General features: G+C 34.4%; 1 protein-coding gene across 1 annotated transcript; it reads left to right on the top strand.

The window, feature by feature from the left end:
- Positions 1-3462: 3462 nt before the first annotated feature.
- LOC104213330 (uncharacterized) lies at positions 3463-10492 on the top strand. The gene is made up of 6 exons (XM_070163578.1): positions 3463-4025; positions 5595-5928; positions 6039-6119; positions 6296-6388; positions 6491-6577; positions 6657-10492. Exons 1-6 carry the CDS (start codon positions 3463-3465, stop codon positions 6672-6674), a joined length of 1176 nt encoding a protein of 391 aa, XP_070019679.1. The 3' UTR covers positions 6675-10492.
- The last annotated feature ends 2491 nt before the right edge of the window (positions 10493-12983 follow it).

A 12983-nucleotide genomic window follows, 5' to 3' on the forward strand; every position in this document is an offset into this window, starting at 1 on the left:
ATATTTGGATAGTTATAGTTCTACTGAAGATTTATAGGTTGAAGAACTATTTTTGAAAAATATGATAAAACCACTTTTTTATAAGAAAAACCTCAGTAGAGGACTAGCTCTTCAACTTGTTGCTAAAGGAATTCGTGTTAATGGTACTGTAGCTCCTGAGTCCTGGGCCAGCGTGAACTCCTGTGTTGTGCAAGTGGCAACCTTGCCGAGGAAAAAGTTTAAGCTTTAGTGGTGTGTTTCGTATGGAAAAATATTTTTTTGAAAAAATAAGTGATTTTATCACTTATTTTTTCTTGTTTGATTGGTGTGTATAAAAAAATTAAAAAATACTTTTTTAGGAAAATAATTTTTAATTACTCTCCTCACCCCCTTTCCCAAAATTCCCATGTTTCTGTGCTCTCTACATTATGAAAAAAAGTATTTTTTTGTTGAAATGAAATAAAATACTTTTTCTACATTATGACAAAAAAATACTTATTTTGCTGAAATGAAAAGAAAGTACTATATCTACAATATGAAAAGAAAGTACTCTTAATAATATTTCTATTTAGGTTGGGGTCGGTGGTAGGGTGTGGGTGGGTGGTGGGGGTAGTGGTGGGGTAGGGGTGTGTGGGGTTGGTGGGATGGGAAATAGCGTGGAGAAGGTTGAAAAAGAGTTTGAAAAACGTTTTCCCTTATCTTGATAGGGAAAACATTTTTCTCCAATCGGAGAAAATGAGTTCGTGAGAAAAATATTTTCTAAAATATTTAAGCCAACTAAACATAGAAAAATTGAAAAATATTTTTCAAAAAATATTGTCCGTCATACCAAACACACCCTAGTATCTAAAAGTTTTCCGCCGTTGATGAGTTCTATGGCTGTCCAACGGGACGTCCCGTCCCGTCCCGCTTCAAGTTAAATGGGATGGGCCAATGTTAAACGGGACACGGGATGGGACGGGACGACCATTTCGTCCCGTTTGTCCCGTCCCGTCCTGTCCCGCGTCCCGTCCCGTCCCGTCCCGTCCCGCCAGTTTTTTTTAAAAAAAACTAGCCGTTGGGCAACGGCTTAAATTGCAAAAATAGTCGTTGCCAACGGTCCAAACAGCCCCTACCCCCTGACTACCCCCCGAAACACCCCCTAACCCCCCAAACTTTTAATATAACCCCTAAGTTTATTAAATTACACTTTGGCCCTATTTTCTACTATAAATACCCCCATTCTTCTTCATTTTTTCCCACAAAAAATCATTCTTCTCTCTCAAATCTCTTACATTCTAATATTCTATCTATATTCTATATTATTCTCTCAATTTTGTTACTATCAAGTATCAACTATCAACTATCAAGTATCAAGTGATAACTTTCAAGTATTTGGGCAAATTTTTTGGAGCAACTTTCAAGCTTCAAATTAATTCGTCAAGTATTTGGAGCAATATTTTGGGCAATTTCTTCAATATTTAATCACGGTGCACTCGTTCCATCTCCTAATTTTAATATATAATTTTTGCGTATCATTTTAGTGCTTAATTTTTGTGTTTACTTTACGTGTTAATTTTCGTATTTTCTTTGTGTGTTTAATATTTGTGTTAGTTTTTTTAATATAATTTCGTATTTAAATTATGACACCTAAAAATGTATTTGGTATTTTTAAAAAAAGCAGTAAAAAAAATAGTAAAGGTGAAAGTAGTAGTAATCCTAATCCTAACCCTTCTCCTAGACCTAGAATTAGAAAGCATATTGATGAAATGACTCATGTTGATGAAACTTCATTTTCCCAACCCCCCACATTTTATGATGTTCATGTCGGAGAACAATTAGATCATGAAACTTTACAAAGACAATTTGGCAATGATATTTTTTTTTAGGATGAAGAAAATGAGGAAGAAGAATTAGAAGAAACACCCACTAGTCCCGCAACACAAGCTCCAACTCAGAGTCAATCTCAGTCTGGAGCTTTACCCCTGTAAGGGGTAAGCCTAAGGCTGAACGTCCCAAAACATCACTTGTATGGAAATTTTTTAAACATGATAAAGTCAATCATCGTGCTATATGTGAAAAATGTAAGCAAGTATTTGCACACACAACAAGTGGTGGGACGGGGGGTTTAAGTAGACACTTAATAAGGGATCACAAATCTTTATGGATACAAGCTAACATAGAAGCCGAAAAAATTATAGATCCTACTATCAGTACTGACACTCCTAGCGGATCTGGTTCTAATCAAATTCAACAACAACTTGACCCTGCTTCTGGTCATGTTTTACGCAAATATAACAAAGATAGAGATCGTGAGAACTTAGCAAAAATGGTGGCTGTCTGTGGCTTACCTTTTACTTTCCCTTCTCACCCTGCTTTTGTGCATTATATACAAGAAACTTATAACGCTGCTTTTCAAGGTTTTCCTAAGTCCACGGTTAGAAATGATGTTTTTAAATTTCAAACCGAATATCTTCAGTATATTCGTTGTGTATTTTTTCACTTAGATTGTAAAGTGTCTATCACATCTGATATAGGTCGTAGTCCTAATGGTTGTGATTATTTAACTATTACATGTCATTGGGTTGATCATCAGTGGAACTTGCAAAAACGTATTATTGGTTATAAATTTGTTGATTCAAAACATACTGGAGCATATATTGCAACTACTGTTCTACAAATACTTGATTTTTATGGACTCATTAATAAAGTTTTAACTATCACCTTAGATAATGCTTCCTCTAACACAACCGCAGCAAATAGCTTAAAATCTAGACTTTGTCCAATTAATCCAACAATTTTTCATGTTAGATGTGCATGTCATATTTTTAACTTGGTTGTAAAAGATGGTCTTAATTTATTTTCTGATGCTTGTAGTAAAATACAACATGCTTGTGGCTATATTTTTCGTGCTCATAAACAAAGTAGAATTCGTGAATTTGCTCAACAATGTGCTAGTGCTAACCTTCCATTTAGAAAAGTTCCAAAAGATGTTTGTACTAGGTGAAATTCTACTTATGAAATGCTTAAAGTTGCTTATAATTATCGGGTGCCTATCCAAAAAGTATTTAATATGCATAATGCTCACCCTGTTGATCAAATTATTGATTCTGATTGGGATAAGATCAGAGAGCTTACTAAATTTTTAGAAAATTTTTATTATGCTACAAAATAATTTTCTGGTATATATTATCCTACTATTACACAAATATTGTGGTATATTTGTGGAATTTCTGTTGTATTTGGTAAGTATAAAAAAATCCAACTTATGCACCGGTCATTAAAGAAATGATTTTAAAATTTAAAAAGTATTTTTTCCCTATTCCCGAAGTTTATTTAATTTCTACTGTACTTAACTCATCTTTAAAACTAAGAGGTGCAAAGGGACTTGTTCGTAAAATTTATGAGAATTTAGAAATTCAAGAAAATGAACAACCATCTCTCGAAAACTGCCAAGTTAGCATATATTCTTATGTTAGATCAATGTTTGATAAATATAAATCTATGGATACAACTGGTTGTGGAACTACTCCTTCTACTTCTAAGTCTAGAGCAGAAGTTTTATGGGAAGATATGGATGATATAACAGGTTTTGATTCCTCTATTGATGATGAACTTGATTCTTATCTTAATCAAGGATTGGAAAATATTAAAGACGAAGAAGGCAAGGAACAACTTTTGTCATGGTGGAGGGAGCGTGGCAAGGCTTTTCCAACACTTTCAATTATGGTCCGAGATATCCTGGCTATTCAAGCATCATCAGTAGCATCGGAGAGCGCTTTTAGCGCGGCAAGATTTCAAATTGGAGATCATAGACATTCATTAGCGGAGGACAGTCTAGAGATTTCCGTATTATTCAGAGATTGGATTAATGCAGAAAGAAGAAATCTTGGTTTTGAAAAATTAACTACTAGGGAAGAAGAAGAATACAATGAGATACTAACCACTGGGAGCGATGACGACACGAAGCTCATGGAACATCAATCAACATTGCCAATTCCAGCAGAATGTCCGAGAGATATTATTGATAAGTTACAAAGAAGCTATATAGCAGCTTACAAATATTAGTATGATAATTTGTAATTGGCTACTAAGAGGCCTAGTTCAAACAGAACCCTTCCTAGAAGGTGGCTGCGTAGATTAGGTGCTCTTCAAAAGAATTATATTTGTATTTGAGATTTGAAAGTTTTATTAATAAAATAAAAGGCTCTAAGCGTTGAATTTTATTTATGAATTGTCTTAGTTACTTAATAGTTAATACTTTGAAATTATATTAAATAAATTATAACTCTATTATAAATTTATAATTACTAGAATATTTCATTACAAGTCTTTTGTTTTAATATTTTATAATTCTTTACTTAGTTTTCTAATTTTCATTTTAACATAGTAACATTTAAGTTTATTAAATAAGTCAAAAATCTAGCCGTTGCAAACTTTAAAAACATAGTAAATTTCAAAAACTAGACATTTTTAAAAAAAAAAATTACACTTAAGGCCCACGAACCCGTCCCGTCCCGTCCCGTCCTATCCCGTTTGTTAGCGGGACGGGATGGGACGAACGTTTCGTCCCGTTTGTCCCGTCCCGTTTCGTCTCGTCCCGCCTCCATCTCGCTTAAATGTCGTCCCGTCTCGTCCCGTTGGACAGCCATAATGAGTTCAAACCTTTTCAGATTTGGAATTCTTTAAGAACTTGTATTCCAGATCTAAAAATTTATTGAAGGAAATCAAAAGGGTATTGATTAATATTTGTGAAATTGTTTGGGTGAAGCTCGTACTAGAGTTTGAGATTCATTTGGTGATGTTTTTTGACCTATTTTGTATGGAGCTTCGTGAGCTGAGTACCAAGGAAACGAAACCCAATCTATTTATAAATTTGTATAATAGTCTATAACAATATAAAATATGTATAAATATCTCTTCTATACTAGTAATATATACTTTTAAACAAGATTGATACATTAATTATAATAAGTGTATAATAATGTATAAATGTACGTACATTATTGCAAAAAGAATGTTGGCTATACAGACAAAAACTTAAAAACATGACTACAGAAGTGCAATACAGTTCAGACTGTATTTTGTGCAAAATTTCCTTCTTAAAAAGTAACGTTGTAAAGAAAATTAGAAAAATATGTTTTTACAAAAACTTTTCTCTAGACTTCAAATTCCTTTTTAGACAAATAAGCGCCACTTAACTGTCATGAAGATTTCTAGCCTATTTGGCCAAAAGTATTCATTTTCTTCTAAATACAAGTTTTTGGAAAAAATCAGTGTTTTTGAGTAGAACAAGAATTTATTTTTGAGAAGAAGAAAAAGTAAGTTTTGTTCAAAAGTACTTTTTTTTAAACAAGAACACTTGTGAGAAAATAAATCTTGAAGCATTTTTTAAAAGTTTGACCGAGTACTAATTGATGCTCAAAAATATTTTTCGAATTGATTAGTCAAACACCAAAAGTACATTTGAAAAAATTCTTTTAAAAAAGAACATTTATCAAAATAAGGTGATTTTAGAAATTCCAAATAGGCTATTAGTTGATAAGAAGTACAGTAAGATGTATGAAAAATTTCTGCAGTCCTTTAAGCCTAAAAATTTGATTTGTTTTACATATTTCTTGTACAATTTTCAAAAGCGTATATTTTGTTGCCATATTATCTGGATATACAGTAACCCCTCGATTCTCAACATTTTTGCATCTTTGTCTTTTTGTGAGTCTTAGTTTTCTTTCTCCTTTTTGGTTTATTGGTATCGGATCTGATAGAGAGTTCATTTATCATGTTATCGGAGAAGTTATCAAAGCTGGCGCAACAGGCTTTTGCATCGGTGATACTCTTGGATGCAATTTGCCCAGTGAATTTGGACAATTAATTGCTGACATAAAAGCCAATACTCCAGGAGTCGAAGATGTAATCATTTCAACACACTGTCACGACGATCTTGGCCTTGCTACTGCCAACACCTTAGCTGTATGTGTTCAATTCCTAATTTTATGTCTAATAGTAGCGCATACACTGACTGTAAAGACTAAATTGCCTAATAAAATACTCCATTGAAGTTTACACGTGTTGAATTTCAGGGAGTGTGTGCAGGGGCAAGATTAGTAGATGTGACTGTCAACGGCATTGGTGAAAGAGCTGGAAATGGTTCTCTAGAGGAGGTCAGTTTGTGTTTTAACTTTTGTACAAATAAACTTCAATATTATTTGAGGTCCATAGACTTAAGAGAAGTAATGGCATAGTTGAAAAATATATGGGGATTCTTTTGCACTTTTCACTACTTATATATGGTCCATTTCGCTTAATTCATCTTTTAACTTTCCCTTTACTGAAATAGATTGTGATGACACTAAAATGTCGTGGAGAGCAAGTACTCGGTGGTCTCTGCACTGGGATTAATTCAAAGCATATAATCGAGACAAGCAAAATGGTACTACTGTACCTCTACTCTTAGCTAGAGATATTTTACCAGTTTTAAAGATGCTTTTTTTTTTGGGTGCTTTTCTATTGACCAATTTTATTATATTTGTAGGTAGAAGAGTACAGTGGGCTTGAGGTGCAGGCACATAAGGCCATTGTTGGAGCTAATGGATTTTCCCATGAAAGTAGCCTCCATCAGGTTTTGTGTTATTTTGTTTAATTAGAAGTTAATTAGTAGATGCAAAGGATACACCGTCCATCATAGATTACTGATTCAGGATCTTGTCACCTACTGAGGAGTAAGACTGTGTTGTGGGCCGGGGCCAGCCCGTGAACGTTTGCAAACGGGCCAAACCCTACCGGTCCTAAAAGCCCACAGTGGACTGGTCCTCACCAAATAGCTCGCGAGACCGGGATCAGCAGGCGGGCTTGGATCGGTTCAACCAGGTTAAACAGCTATAATTACACTTTTTCAAAAAAAAATAAAAAAAATAAAAAAGGGCAATGGCCTGAAATTTAAAAAGTAGCCATTGACCTTCAATTTTAGCCGTTTGGCATTTTCAAAAATAGTCATTTGACCCCCAAACTTTGTTTTAACCCCAAACTTTTTATAATTACACTTTTCCCTATTCTCAACTATAAATACCTCCTCATTCTTTCATTTTTACTCACAAATTCATCAATCTCTCTAATTTTCTTCTATAATTGTTTACTTTATTATTGCAATTTCGTGAAAAATTGTGAAGTTGGTGAATTGAAGTATTCAATTCTTCAACGATATTCAATTTTCAAGAAGTTGTTCGTCACTTCGGTAAACTCGTTTCAACTCTTAAATTTTAATATTATAGTTTTGTTTGTTTAGTTAGTATAATTATAATTAATATGGACTTTTCTTTGAAAAAAATATTTGGTGGTAAGGGTAAGGGAAAATCTAAAATTGGTGAATCTAGTCGCCAAGCTACTACTCTTCCCCCGGCTCCCCGACCCAGACCTGTTATCCGTCCTCCTCCACCTGTTATCCGTCCTCCTCCACCTGTTATCCGTCCTCCTCCACCTGTTATTCTTGATAGTGATAACCCTTGTTTTCAATTTTTCGATAGTCAATTTTGTCATGATGTTGCACCAGGTCAACAATTAAATGATGAAATTATGAATGTTTTTTATCCTAATCAAACTATCTTTGAAAATGATGAGGAAAATGATGATTTAGATGAAACGCAACCAGATTTAGATGATACACCTACTAGTCCTGTTAATAACTCAGCTGATAATAATCCAAATGATGCCCCGCTTGACCTTCCTGTAGTAACCCCCTACTTTTAATAGACAACCTTCTAAACGGCCTGAAACATCTCTTGTTTGGCACTTTTTACTCAACTAAGAGAATAAAATAAGGTTAAGTGTAAAACTTGTGGGTCTTTAATGGCTCACAAATATTCTGGAGACCGTAGCAGCGGGTTCAAATCAAGTAACAATCAATTTGACGATAATGAAGATTTTCATCCCAAAAAAAATCATTTTGAAATACTACATGAAGACTTTCAACCATATATTTTCAACATTCTTATTGCTGGGTCTTTAAAACCAAAAGTTTTTTTAAACCCGTGGTCACTTTTAATGCACGTGGCTCCAATTTTAACTCATACCTGTTTTTAATAATGACAAGCAACAGTGATGAAGAAAGAAGGTGAATCAAAATTCGTCAAGAAAATTTAGGTGAAGGGGAGAATTGTTAGGATTTTGCCCTGAATATTTTTATCTATTAGGACTCTATTTTTTGAAGGAATGAAAAAAAACTCCTAAAATGAATAAATATCTTTCATATGTCTTATCCTTTTGTTGGAAAATTTTTGTACTTCTATAAATTGACATTTTTTCCTCACAACAAGAATAACAACAATTCACAATGTAGTCATTAAAGAGTCTTGTTTAGGAGAGATTTTTCTCTCAATAATTTTTATATTTTTATACTAATTTTATATGTAGGTCAATTTACCAAATCCCATTATAATGTCATATTCTTTAGTATATTTTTTACTTGTTTGATTTATTGTCCATCAACTTTGCATTGTTAGCTTTTGCATGCGTTATGTTATTTCGATCCCAATATAAAACTAGTAACTTTCGAGGTGCCATGAGGGTATTTATGAGACCCCTATCATTTTTTCTTATATTAAAAGAAAATATTTAACCAGAATAGATCATCATTTTGCACAATAGATTGAGTACATCACAATCCAATAGAGTTACAAATTTGTTTGACTTAATTGGATTTTATAGGACGTGGTAGTTTAAATTCGTATAAAACTGGTTAAATAGAATTTCTATTACATGAGGATCATAGGAGAAAGGAAATATATAGTTAGAATCAAACTCACAATTATTGTACGTGGAAGACTTTTATCGGTATCATTAAATTGTTCGTATTCCGCTATAGTTTAGGTTTAAAAAGGTCCTCCCTCAATTTCAATTGTGACGACACATTTTGCTTATCGATAATTAATTTGATTAAATTTTGAGGCTAAACTAGATTAGTTCAACTCAATATTTCAAAATTGAAATTTGGATATTCACAAATAATACGAAAAGTACTATAAATTGTAATTTTTCTCATGTCAATATGATCAATTTTTTTTTAAAAAATATTACAATTTAACTTTCGATAAGCGAAATGTGTCATATAAATTAAAACGGATGGACTATGTATTTATACCTCTTCCACTCTCATGTTTTGTCAACAAGGGTTCCTTTTGTTCGAAGTAAATATTGAAGTGACACTGAAGCCATGACTTTCACCTCTAACCAACAAAAATCAGGTGAGTTGGTTGTTGGAGACCTTCTTTTTCAATCTACCTTCTCTTTTGTCACTCCTTAGGAACTCTTTCGCTCTCTCTCGACATGAGAACATGGTTTGAGATGAAGGAAACTCAATTAGAAGTCATCATATGTATTATGTATATTATGAAGTTAAAGAGAACTGAGGGGGTTATGGACTAATTATACGTGCTAGTGGTTTTAAAACATCTTTTCACTTTTAGTGTTTTTTTTTGCCAGCTATCAATGAGAGATTTCATGTTCCCACACTCCAACAAATATTTAGCTTTGAATCTTGCAAGTAACACTTTTGTGTACGATCGAAATCGGGCTCATTTATTGCATGACAAATTGGGATTAAAATGTAATGAATTAATACCGACCCCGGGTTCCATCGAACCAGTTGGATATGAGATTAGAAAACCCGTCATCGAGATTAGGAGATCCTCATTTTTGGTACACAAAAATTTATAACGCTTTATCACTTTCAGCTGAGGAATTTGCTACACTTGGAGATGCAAAAGCCTCAATTAAAATAAATGCTCAAACAATTTATAATGCTTATCAACTTGCCTTAGATCATGCTAGAACAAATGTTCCAACTCCTACTTCGTCTAGTTCGCAATCATCTAAAAGAACTGCGGGCCTAAAAGCCCTTAGTTCTTGGACGGAGTTCAGGAGTTCTCAAGGTGATAATATTGGTGATAGTTCACAACTAAATGAGCTTCAAGTTTATTTGTTGCAGGGACTTGAATCAGAGAATCCCGACGGCTCCTTCGATGTTTTGGAATAGTGGAAGGAGAAACAAAAATACTATCCGGTTCTTTCAAGGATGACTCGAGATATTTTAAGTGTCCAAGCTTCAACAGTGACATCGAAGAGCGCTTTCAGTCAAGCGAGGCTTCAAATTGGTGATCATAGAGCGTCTATGAGGGAGATCTTGGAAAAATCAGTACTCTACAGAGATTGGATCCGTTCGAAAAGAAGAAACTTTGGACTTGCAGAATCACAAGCGGAGATAGATGAAGCTTATGAAGAAATGCTGCGGAACTTGCACAGGATGCTGCTTCGCCTGGAAGCGGTGATGAACAAGCTTCTTTTCCACCACCACCAATGGAAATTCCTCCGGACCTTGAAGGATTTATGAGATTTGTTAGAGATAATACATAGACTAATATGTAGCTTGTACTTTGACACATCTTCCTTAGTTTTTCCCCCTTTTAATGGTGGTATTAGTGCCTTGTTGTGCTCATTCCATTGGGGAGAGGAAGACTAAGAAAGATATTGTCATTTTTTGTTAATGTCCTAATAATAAAAATTATTAGACATTCCCTTGAATATTTCTTTACAATTTATTTTGTGTTTAAATTTGATATAATATATATTATATATATAATATATATATAATGCAATTTATTCTTTGGCATATATATATATATATATATATATATATATATATATATATATATATATATATATATCTAAATACATATAATATATATAAGGCAATATATATATAGTTTACAAGAAATTGTCTTAGATAAAAAAAATTCAAAAAAAATAGCCCGGAACACTTAGGCTCGTTTAGGCCCGTGGGCCCGACCCATTTAGCCCTGGATCATGTGGGCTTAGTCCCATAGTGGGCCGGTTCCACCCATCCGGACCGTTTGGCCCGAAACCGCCAAAGCCCGGGACCGTTTGGCCCGGGCAATTTAGCCCATTTAGGCCCGAATCCGGCCCAGAATACAGCCTTATGCAGGAGCTTGTCAATTAATTATGTAGCAGCTTGTCAACAATGAAGCAGCGTGTAACGCAACAGTTTACCTTTCTTTTGTCTTCTAGTGGATTTTGTCCCACATTAATTGTTGAAGTAAATCTACTCAAGATATGAGTCTATAGGAAGGCCTTACGAGCTTTAAATAAGAACCATCTCTACATTGAGCAAACACTTATATGAAGCATTGTGCTCTAATTTTTTTTTTTGGTGGTAAATATATTTTCTATTATTTGAGAACAATGTACAATTATAACAATTTCCCCTAAAGTTAGACATGCAACCTCAACTTTATCGTACATCAAGAACTTCTTCGACTTTATCTAATACACACAAATTCCTATAGTATTTAGAAAATACCAACTAGTTGCACCTGGTTAGAAGTTCTCACTTCTACATCATGGATAGAAATTCACTGCAATATGCTTGGTTAGCCTTGGCAGTTTACTCCCTCTGCAGTGTACATCTTGTATGATCATCATTGTAATCACATCCGCTGGTCTTCTCTTGTTTTGGAACAATTTTAGGTTCCTTTCCCGCCAAACGTAGTAAATGCTCTCAGAGAAAGCCATCATATAGATTTCAGCTTTCCCACATTTATCATTTGCATTGCGTACTGCCTATGATATCCCCTCATTCCATTCCAATACAACTCTTTTAATACTTTTCCATTTTAGAATTTGCTGCCATATCTTAGCTGCCACATTGCACTCAAAGAATAGGTGTTGAGTGGTTTCTTGGTCTTGCTCACACAGAGGGCATATTGGACTACTTTGGATTGCCATTTGATTAGTCTATCTCTCGTGTACAACCTGTTTTGCACTGCCATGTATAGAATGAATGACCATCTTGGATTGCTTTGGTTATTGCATATTAGCCTCCTCCAATGAGTTTTGGGGTAGTCACTCTTCATCTTATTATACATTGCCCTTATTGAGATGTTGTCCATGTTCATGATCTCTTCTACTGTTAAGCCAGCATCCTCAAGGTATTATCCTGCTTTGAGAATCTTTTGCACAACCCAGGAGACTTGCTTTGGATTCACTCCTCTTATTGTATTCCCCTTTATATAATATGTATGAACCTACCTGATCCATACTATTCCATAAGGCAATATTTGTTACATTTATGCCTTCTGCTACTTTAGGTAGACATAGTTTATCCTAGGCAATCAGAGCCTTTTTTGAACATTCTGCAGCTCCTGTCCAGAGGTATATTCTACATATTGTTTCAATAAGCTGGATGATCTTTATAAGCAGTATGTGAGCGCACTTTAATTAGGTACAACCTACCTGCATAAGATAGGAATCTTGCAGTCCATGAGGTGCCTTCCTATCATCTTGTCCAGTAGTGGTGGACATTGTTCTATTGATAGCCTTTTTGAGCTTAGAGATACTCCTAGGTATCTGAATGATAAAGTGACAACTTTGAAGACCAATGTTTGAGTTAATTCCTGTTGAATAGATGGTTAGACCCCTCCAAAGTAGATAGAGTTTTCCCTTGAATTGCAACTAATCCAGATGCCTTAGAGAAATTCTTAAAGCATTCAAAAAGCATCTTAGCGGAGATCACATCTCCTCTGTAAAATAGCAGTAGGTCATCTGAAAATTCTAGTTGTACTATATTCAGCTTGACACACCTAGGATGATAATTGAAGTTTGGTTTATCCTTCAAAGCCTTCAGTAGTCTAGTAAAGTATTCCAATGCTATCACAAAGAGATATGGTGATAGGGGATAACCCTGTCTCACTCTTCTTTTTGTAGCAAATGGTGTAGTTGCCTTACAATTAACTATAATAGAGTAGGAGATTGTTTTGACACATATCATAATCCACTTCACAAAGTTCTCAGGAAAATTCAACCCAATGAGGACTTGCTCTAGGAACACCCACTCTAAGGAGTCATAGGATTTTTGCATATCTATCTTGAGCATGCATCTTGGTGAAATTTCTTTTCTCCCATACCCCTTTACTAATTCATGACTGAGGATAATATTATCATTAATGATCACCTGACCA

The sequence above is a fragment of the Nicotiana sylvestris genome, chromosome 12 (assembly GCF_000393655.2).
Source record: "Nicotiana sylvestris chromosome 12, ASM39365v2, whole genome shotgun sequence".
Classification (NCBI taxonomy): domain Eukaryota; kingdom Viridiplantae; phylum Streptophyta; class Magnoliopsida; order Solanales; family Solanaceae; genus Nicotiana; species Nicotiana sylvestris.

Coding starts and splice junctions, on each gene's coding strand:
- LOC104213330 (XM_070163578.1), top strand. CDS start 3,463: ATGGATACAACTGGTTGTGGAACTACTCCTTCTACTTCTAAGTCTAGA. Junction 4,026..5,594: donor ATAGCAGCTTACAAATATTA/GTATGATAATTT, acceptor AATTTTCAAAAG/CGTATATTTTGTTGCCATAT. Junction 6,389..6,490: donor TAATCGAGACAAGCAAAATG/GTACTACTGTAC, acceptor TTATATTTGTAG/GTAGAAGAGTACAGTGGGCT.